Source organism: Malus domestica, chromosome 03, assembly GCF_042453785.1.
Source record: "Malus domestica chromosome 03, GDT2T_hap1".
Lineage (NCBI taxonomy): Eukaryota > Viridiplantae > Streptophyta > Magnoliopsida > Rosales > Rosaceae > Malus > Malus domestica.
The window spans coordinates 21434875-21444973 of NC_091663.1; the positions used below are offsets into that span (position 1 = coordinate 21434875).

At 36.5% G+C, this 10099-nt stretch overlaps 1 protein-coding gene across 1 annotated transcript; it reads left to right on the forward strand.

Annotated features, from left to right (window-relative positions):
• The first annotated feature begins 253 nt into the window (after positions 1-253).
• On the forward strand, positions 254-2989 carry LOC103426737 (protein LATERAL ROOT PRIMORDIUM 1). The gene is made up of 2 exons (XM_008364820.4): positions 254-2369; positions 2523-2989. Exons 1-2 carry the CDS (start codon positions 1469-1471, stop codon positions 2864-2866), a joined length of 1245 nt encoding a protein of 414 aa, XP_008363042.3. The 5' UTR covers positions 254-1468; the 3' UTR covers positions 2867-2989.
• The last annotated feature ends 7110 nt before the right edge of the window (positions 2990-10099 follow it).

Here is a 10099-nt window from a genome sequence, read left to right on the forward strand (position 1 = left end):
TCAACGAGTGAAGTTACAAAGTTTAACCCGTCCGTCTATTATTAAATAAAAAAATTGTGCGTTTTAAAAAAAAAAAAAAATTGTGACTTATCTGTTCATACTCTTGTTCAACAAATGAAGTTGCAAAAAACAATTACTTTTCAAAATAAATAGTAAAGACAAATTAAATGTCATTGTCCATGCCCTTGTCCTCTCAGTCCCACAACGGGTGGATTGCTCTCAATACTCACAAACCTACAAAAACTAGAGAAGAAAAGTCTTTATAATCTCACTCTCGCTTTATTGTCCTATGTCTCTCCTCCTATGAAATATGTTATATTGCCCTTCGGCTAAGTGATTATTAGAGTGAGGGAGGGAGTGAGAGGTAGAGAGGAACCCACCTCCTTCAGTTGGCTTTCTAGGAAACATGCTGAGGAAGGGTTTGTAGGGAGAGAGAGTGAGTTAAGAGGAAAAGATAAAAAGAGGCTCATCAGTACTAGCTCTGAGAGAGAGAGAGAGAGAGAGAGAGAGAGAGAGAGAGAGAGGAGAAGAAGAGAACTAGAGAAGAGAAGGGGATGGATGGATATGGATCCATGATGATGATGATGAGAGAGAAAGGTTACTGGGCACAATAGCAACAACAGAAAATACACAGCAAAGGTCGTTGTTGTTATTAATTTGTTATTGCATCTCTCTCTCTCTCATCAGTAGAGAGGAGATAGGTTATGCTTGGTGTTGTCTAATTCTGCTATTCTCTCAGTTTGGGGTTTTGGGGGCAGCCCCCACCCACAATTACAACAAGCACAACCAAAAGCAGAAATAGAAACTCTCCATCTGTTTCTGATCAGAAATAAACCAACTTTTTCTTCATAAAAAGCCAAACGAGTGACAGTGGAAGCCGCAGCAGCAACGGAACCACCAGTGACAGCACCGCCACTATTCCAATTACATATATATATATATATATATTTATGTAGGCATATATATATTCACACACACCCAACACAACCCTCTCTCTCTCTCTAAATGAACCTAGCAATAGCTTTATTCTCACGTCGATACAACAACCATCTGTTGCGCCAAATCTGATCAAATTTCAGACACACAACTTTTTCATACAAACACATAACACCCACACATAGATTTTCTCCCTCTTATCCTCCTCCATCACATATATATATATATATGTGTGTGTGTGTGTGTGTGTGTGTGAGAGAGCTCAGAAGAAGGAAGGAAGAACAAGTGGATTAGAAAATTTGAGAAAAGGGTGTATGTTTGAGCTGGGTTACTTAATTCAGTAGTTGTGGCTACTACAAGGAGGCTGCCTTCCGATTCGGGTGCATTTGCAGATTGGGTGGGTTCATCTTCCTCCAACAACTCCGCTGCCACAGGGCGGCCCACGACTCACCATCCCGACATCGACGTCCTCTCCCTCGGCTTCAATGCGGGGCCCGCCGCCGCTGGACCCTCCTCCGCCTCCCCTTCCACCATGTCCATGTGGTCCTCCGCCCCTTCCAACAGACCCCTCACCTACGGCCACCTCCCTCCCGAGATGGCCGGTATGGTCGGCCTCCGCGACGTCTTTGTCGTTGCCCCAGCCGCCGCCTACCACCACGGCCACGACCCCAATCTCCTCTCCTCCTCCGACCATCACCACTCCATCAATGCCTCCAACAACCCCGCACCCGCTCTTGGTGTCGGCGTCGGTGTCATTCCTCTTCTCACAGCAACCCCTTGTCTCGCCCCACCTAATATGTCAAATGTCGATGACGATGACGAAGACACTCACACACCTGCGGGTATGAGCATGGGAATGGGAATGAGTATGAGTATGATGAGTGGCGGCCATCAGCGCAACAACAGAAGCTCCTCAGCAGCAGGAGGGGGAGGGATTCAATTGTGGCAGCAGAACCCGCCACATTTCTTCAAGAAAAATCATCATGAGGCCGCCGTTACTACTAATCTAGGCGGGATCCACTTAAACCAAGATGGAGGTGGTGGAGGAAGAGGCGGTGGTGGCGGCGGGGGAGGGAATAACATTATGAACGCTGGGTCTGCTGCTGCATCGTCGGGGTCGTCCACCATGACGTGTCAAGACTGCGGGAACCAGGCCAAGAAGGATTGTACGCACCGGCGGTGCAGGACGTGCTGCAAGAGCCGGGGTTTCGACTGTGCGACTCACGTGAAGAGCACGTGGGTGCCGGCGGCTCGGCGCAGGGAGCGGCAGCTCATGTCTGCAGCGGCTGGTGGTGGGGCTGGGTCTAATTCTGGGTCTACTTCTAGTGCCAAGAAGCCTAGACTGGTTGGCGCCTCTCAAACCACTCCTTCTCACACTTCCACTTCCAACACTACTCCCCCTAGAAGCTACGACACTAGTTCTAGTCACCAAGGTTCTTTAATTCACCTCTCTCTCGAATCATATATATATGTGTGTGTGTGTGTGTGTGTGTGTGTGTGTATTATTTGACTAGCTAGGGTTTTGATTCATTTGTTTTATTTCACCAACAAAAATGTACCATCTTATGTATAATTTATGCATACAGATGCTGGTTTCAAAGATCCACTGCCGGGACAAGTACGTGCCCCAGCGGTTTTCAAGTGTGTTCGAGTGACTGCCGTGGAGGACGGCGAGGATGAGTACGCATATCAGGCCGTTGTCAAAATTAACGGTCATGTGTTCAAAGGCTTCTTGCATGATCAAGGAGTTGATGGTAGAGAAGGGTTTCCTGACATCTCTGAATTGCATCTGGGGGGTGGTGGCACTACTAGTGGTGGCAATGGCGGAAGAAATGGGGCTTCTTCTCCGATTCTTGACCCGTCGGATATTTATGCCGCGTCTGGTGCAGGATTGCTGGGAGGTTCAAACTTTGGTAATCCAATAAATTGATGATATACTGTGGATTTATTTAATTAGGTACCCCTACCCCTTGTGGTTTGGAAGGAACATCATTGTACTTGTCTAACTTTTCTTCCTACTATATATATGTTAACCAGTTGTTAATATTTGAAACTTGGATTCTACTAACATGTCTATAACTCATTTAATAACCATTTTGTTTTCACTTTTTCTTTTTTTGAAAAATGAAAAATGAAAAGTCATTTGTTACCAAAAATTGATAGCTACATTTTTCGAATTTTCAAATTTTTGTTATAAACCAAACAATTATCAAACGAGTGAAAGCTGAAATAGTTATCAACTCGGCCCTTAATTTCTCCCCTTCATTGTTTTCAGATTCACGGTTTCTAACTTTCTAGTTTCTATTTGGTTGCATTTGCATAAGATGCACTAGGTGGATTATAAGGGAGGCTAAATTTGTAAACAAAACTTGTAAACTAAATAACATGGAAGTTGATGATTGGATTGTTATTTAAATGTTGATTAACATGCTTAATCTATTGGTGACACATCATTTAGTTTGCGAATTTAGTTTACCTAGCACTACTCACATAACAAACTGCATTTTAAGATAAAAATACCATTAATCGATTCCCGTGGTATTGGTGTCATTTCATTTTTAATCTCTTTTCCTATATATAGAAGCTGCATTTTGCCTTCTTCTCATCTGCCCTCTTGTTCTTTTCCTTTCATTAAACTTTGCTTGTCAAAGGTGAAATCTACAGTGTAAAGTATTCTCTTAATTATTTTTCATAAGCAAAGAAAAAGGAAAGAAATTATATATCCAAATAATTGTGCTAGACCTGGTATTTATTATTCCAGCTATATATTTTCGATATTAGGGCCAAATTAATATTTTCACTGAAGTAGCAGATTTTCTTTCCTTCCCTATATATATATATATATATATATATATATTTGAATAATGCTATACTAAACATCTATTTGTACCATTAGTTGTACCATCTCTCTAGTAAAGATAAGACCCTCCAACGCATATGGGTCTCATCTCTATTAGAGAGATGGTACACTTGATGGTAGGTCTAGATTTTTCATGGATCATCAAGGGTAGAAGTAAATGTGGGAAATGGTAGACTTGGTAGTGCTACTTTTTAGCATGAGGGAATGAGAGTAGTTGTAATGTTACCATCATTTGTTACCAAAGAAGAAAAAGCATTTTATACATGTCCTTTTCCATTCACTTTACTACTTTTAGAATCTCCCTTCACTGTTTTTGGACAATCGTGCATTTGCTTGCGTTCATCAACATTATATGTCACTTGTTTCTCCTTTTTATTCTTGTATGCCAAATTCTTCTTAAATATGTGTGTGTGTACACAAATTCTAATATATTACTTTTTCTTCCAACCTTTATATTGTTATTTTATATATGCTACTCAATTTCCATGTATTTTTGGTCCCTTGTATATGGAAATGATACTTTTCCTCCTTATACATTCATGTTTAATCATGTCAGGTTGTATCCGTTTGATATATTCAATACAATTAATAAGGACACATTAGGATAAGAAAAGGGTACGTGGTTATCGTGTCTTGATGTATACATGTGTGCTTATTAGGAGGAACAAAATTTTGCTTCAAGGGATGTGAGACAGACTGTCAATGCACAACCGATCGATTATTGGTTGTCTCACATCTTGTGAAGGGGATCCCACCCCATAAGTTTAATTTGTACTTCTCTTTTTCTTTTTTAAAATTTCGGATCATATATATGGCACTAGTTAGGTAGTACAATATTCTTGCACAATAGTGATCTTTATATGAATTTTACAGAAAAAACATTCTGTATTCTTCCTCCATTGAATGCTTGCTATAAGATTAATTTCTTCAATTGTGTATGTTTAATATATATTTGTGCTTAATTAGCAGGATAAGTGTTATCCAGAATGCTTATTTGGTTTCTTGTGATTGATGCTACGTACCGTACGTGGATTTGGGTGATTTGTTTTGTTTTAGTTGAAATTAATGTTGCATACAAATGTTGACTAATGTTGATTAATTAAGGGTTAATGAAGGAGGGTGTCTAAATTCAATGCTTATTACTTAGATTTTCTCTTTCTCCCACATGCTGTCCCCTTTGCTTGTCTGAACTAATATATATTACTAGATTGGTTTAATCATGTGGATTTCGTTCACATTCATTTTTTGTTTTATATTAATTCTTACTATGCTGCACATGATCACCTCTTCTAAGTATAATCACCTTAATTATGTGACATGCCCAGTTTTGATTAGCTATTCCTCTATACATGTAATATATATACATACATACATATACATATATATATATATATATATATATATATATATCTTCTTACTGCTATTCCTAATATATATTTTGTATTTTGTTATTTTTCCTTAGTCTCTCTTGGAACTGAATTTGGGAGCTCATATCGATATTAGGTATCCAAGAAGTGAAAAATGATTGATTGGAAGTTTTGTTGATGAGTGAATTAACATATTAAATTTGTATTATTTTGGCAAGTAGTCATCTTCGACTCATTGCGTTTTGAGTTCAAACCCTTCCCCCTCCCTCCTTTTAGTATAGCTTTGAGTAAAATTACCGCTTGAAAAATAAACTATTGATTCACATTTATGATCTTAAGTTATTTATAGCTTAACTATGTATTGTATTTATGAATACCTATTGTTATTCTTTGATCTATCCTAATGCTAAGTTGCTAAAACCACTTAAATCATGTAAGGTTTTTTTGTTATTCTTTGTAACATTTGTCCCGTCTTCTTGTTGGCTGCATTAACATACATCATATACATATATGTATATCTATCTGTATATATGTCATTTTCCATATAGAAAAGCATTGTTTGTAAATGTTTGTTTATTTTCTACTACTAGCTGTGCAGTACCTGAACTGTATTGTTTTTTTACTTATTCATCCTTCAGATCCATGCACTTCATATATTTGCAGCTCATGATTTGATTCATAAATGTAAGTTGGAAAAAAAATCATTATTGTTTATCTTTGCTACACTCTTTCTCTTTGTGCTTGTTCCATGATTTATTTCCAATAATTTTGCTTATGTATTTATTTAATTAATATAATATATATCAAGGTGATGATGAATTAAATCATTTCTACTTGTAAGTTGCAGTTTTGTGTGTATACCTCTTCTAGAAGCTATCCTGCCCATTCTTTTTAGTACTGGTACTGAAGTACCTTTATAAAAAGTGGGAACCAGAAAAAACTGAGCTCAAAAAGGTGTTTGATAAACACTTAAAAACACCTTATTTTCACAGTTTTGGGTGAAAAAAAGATGAAAACGTGAAGCAGTAAAAATGAGTTTATTCTCACAGCACAGTAGAAACATTTTTTTTTTTTCAAAGCACAGCAATACCAACCAGCCCTTAATCAATTAAGAAGGTTTTTTTTTTTTTGAGAAACCCTATATTATATCCTCTCTAATATTTTCCATGAGATGAGAATCGGATGAGGATGCTCTTTGGATACTCTTTATGTGGGGATTTTAGGGATTAATTCATCGTAATTGTTCATGGTACATTATGCGATCAGTTTTTGTTAGGTATTATTTGTGTTCAATTTTAAATAAAAAATTCAAAATAATTTTTGGCCGCAAGATGACTTATTAACGGATAGAATGAACTTATCTCCTACTTCATGAGAACCTAACTCCGTTCTTTTCCATTTGTCCCCTTTCTTCGGTTGTCTAGCTAGGGTTTTGTTTTTGGCTCTTATTCGTTGGGATTGTCCTGTCCAGGGTTTGATTTCGGCTTCATGCATGTATCTTTGCCATTTTTAGCTAAATCATATATATGCACGAGTATTTCTGTAGTTGCTCCATGAATAATACTTGCGTCCACTTCTTAGGTTAATGAGCTCATTCACCCCTTTGATATGGATTAATACCTTTACGAAATAAGTAATTACTTTAAAGATAAATATATATAATTTCAATTTTGTGAGGCTTTATTAGGAATAGTCCACTTGTTTGAAATATACGTCTTTTTGTTAAATTTGTGATAAAACTATTTCACTTTTAAGGGGTTACGTGTTGAAAATGAGTCTTATATTGACGGAATGAGGGATTGCATGAGTTTATAAGTAAGTTGAGCTACTCTTCATATTGTCAATTGGTTTTATGATGGAATCTCAACTTTCTTCTTCACTAACTAACTAGTTATGAATAAAACCGAGATGGCTACCTGATGCTTGGTCTATTTTGAAGGTGTAAATCTCGTGAACCGAACCATGCATGAGCATGACATGAGTGTGAGCATGCATGTATTCTGTAATTAGGGTTAAGATGGTACATATGGTGCTGGGTTTTGGAAAGAAGAAATTAACTGGCTAGAGCTAGCTAGGGTTGTGGCTAGAATATTGTGCCATAGTGCGCATTTATAATAAATATTATTCTTTAGTAACTTAACTTAATGGAAATATAGTAACCTTTTGTCTGTTCTCTGTTGTTAAAAATAAAATAGAAAAATTGTTGAAACCTCTCTTTCGCCCATAGTTTTGCTAGTTGAGTTCCTATACACCCCCAAGGGATTTGGATCCTCTCCTGAGCTAATGGAGAGGATCTTTCTGACCAGTTATCATGTGTCGTTGGATTTTTATCCAACGTTTACAAACAGGAAGTCCCTTTAAAGTTATAATAATTATAATCCAACGGCTCATAATAACTGGTCAGGAGGATCTCTCCATTAGCTCAGGAGAGGATCCAAATCCACCCCCAAGGGCCCCTTTGATGGGATGGATGAGAATGGGTCGTAGAAACAGAATTGGACTGTTATGGATTGCTTAGGTTTTGAATCTCAGTTCATTGTTTGCTGAAACGTTAAGCTAGATGAGATTGAATTGGACTTAAATCTAGTCCATTGTTTGGTACATGACTGTATTGGACTTAAAAAGTTTCTTTGTTTTTTTTATTTTCATTAATTCAGCATCATATATAATTAATCAAAACAATAAAACAACCACAAATTTGGCAATAAGAAAATCATATGAAGATACATACATTTATATAGTCGTCCAGAAAAGTACAATTTTTGGAAAATAAAAAAGTCCAAATTAAAATTCTAACATTAACAAAGTTAAATTTCTTAAAAATCTTACTAGAAAATTTAACAAAATTCAAATTAAAATACAACATCAACAAAATTACAAATTTTAAAATCCAACTAGAAATATAAAAAGCAACTACATCTAAATCACAAGCTCTATGATCAATCTCCAAGGAGTGTCCTCACTTACTATCTTCGCCTTCATCTAGTGTCTTGAACACACACACTTTTGCTGAATCCATGAACAAGTTAAGTAAAGTAATATGATCTAAAATAAAAAACCCCATCTTTTTTAGCTCTTCTCCGACAAATTATGATCATCATCTTCACAATACTCCTTCAACCCATCAACCAACTTTAGCATTTTAAAATCATGACCCCCCACCATATTCTTTAGTACACTAGCAATTTTGCCCAAGCCATCAAAAATTTTGTTTGGCCTTTCTCTTTTCCTACTTGTAGAAGCAGATGATGAATCAGAATGAGCTTGAGTTGCTACTTTAGTTTGATGACTCCCTTCTAACCCAATGTTAGTTTCAGATGCATCCACATCTTCATCATCATCATCCATAACCGTCTCCGAAAGAGCTAAAGTTGTTTTTCCAGTTGCGCGATCCTGGCCAAATATATACAAAAACCTTTCTAACCTTGGAAAAGGTCTATCTCTCCATTCATTAACATATTTATGTACCTACGACAGAAAATATAATAATACATCCAACATTATAACAAGGTCACATATATAATGACAGTAAAAACAATTTATTTGACAGAAAAAGGAAGTGAATAATAAATAGGCAGGCCAGGTCCCATTAGAAGCACAATTACTTGTTTTTAATGAAAAGAAAATGGTATGAGCTTTCCATGCATCATCACTCTCTCAACCTCGACACACTTCTTCTCTTCATTCCAACCAAAGCCACTTAAGACATGACACTTGCGTTTGATCACCATCTAACCAAATCGTCAATCTTTTCTCATATCCTACGATGCATGGACACAGACACGGACATGAGAATATGACACAGGAATACGTCAAAATGAAACTGATCATAGCTACTTAAGTCCTTCGTTCAAACATAGAGTTGGAGACCATTACCAATGTGGTTCCAAAGCAGGTTTATATAATTGTAATTCCGACAGAAATTATCCTCAAAACACAACTGTGACCAAGCAAGAGGCAGAGGAACGATAGTTTAAATTATATAAGAAAAAGGAAAAGTATTTCCGATACAACAGTTGAATTATATACCAAATTCAAGCATGTTGTACTTGATACAATATCAAATTGTATACGATTTAAGCTCAAATACAAAAATGGAAGCAAAAAGGACGCACAATATCAAATTCAAGCATTTTATATGTACATATAGAATGTAGTCAGGGAAGTTAAATTACATACAAAAAGTAGAAAGAAAATTAAACCTCAATACTCATTTTCTTTAAGCAATGGTATTGCGATTCTTTTCTGTATTTACTACTAAAACTAATTAACAGAACATTAGCATAGCAAGCTTAAGCTTCTTGTGAACGTTACTTGTGCCCCTAATGAATCACGTTCAAGCTTAGGCTTGCCGCTATATAAAGGCACAACCATCAACTATATATGGAGAACTAAATGGCTCTCCTCCTAGAAAACTGGAGCATTTGCAATCATTTTATCTACTAAGTCCTAAGTTAAACATTGGATGGCAGTTGGCTCACACAAGAACCTCTCTTTGAATGAAAGGATATCGTTAATATTATATTTTGAAATTAAAAAGAGAGTGAGTGTGTAGTGACTTGAGCACAGTTGCTTCCAATTATGGTAATGCTTTCACTTTCAGGAATGTTTGATTGCCTTGAATTGCTACTGAAAAGAAATGCCAAAATATTTGAATTGGAAAAGCATCAATGCAATGCGCACCATTGGCAGCATCGCATACCTTTATTCATGGATTCCAGGCTTCTTACAACGTTTTAGTACTTAAAATATGCATTTGTCTTAAAAGCTATTGGAAAAAGCAAAGAAAAGACACATGGAAAATAGATGAAAAAGTTGATTGGTTCATTGGCACTTGATTAAAATCACCGTCCAAAATAATTTATAAAGCAAGGTTTGAGCTCTTAATTTCAATTTCTTTTCATTAATTGTTTTTCAATCTTATATTGAACGAAAA

What these genes read in the sequence shown, in the direction of transcription:
- LOC103426737 (XM_008364820.4), top strand. Translation starts at nt 1,469, where the DNA reads ATGTCCATGTGGTCCTCCGCCCCTTCCAACAGACCCCTCACCTACGGC. An exon ending in CACTAGTTCTAGTCACCAAG is followed by an intron (nt 2,370 to 2,522) that starts GTTCTTTAATTC and finishes TTATGCATACAG; the next exon opens with ATGCTGGTTTCAAAGATCCA.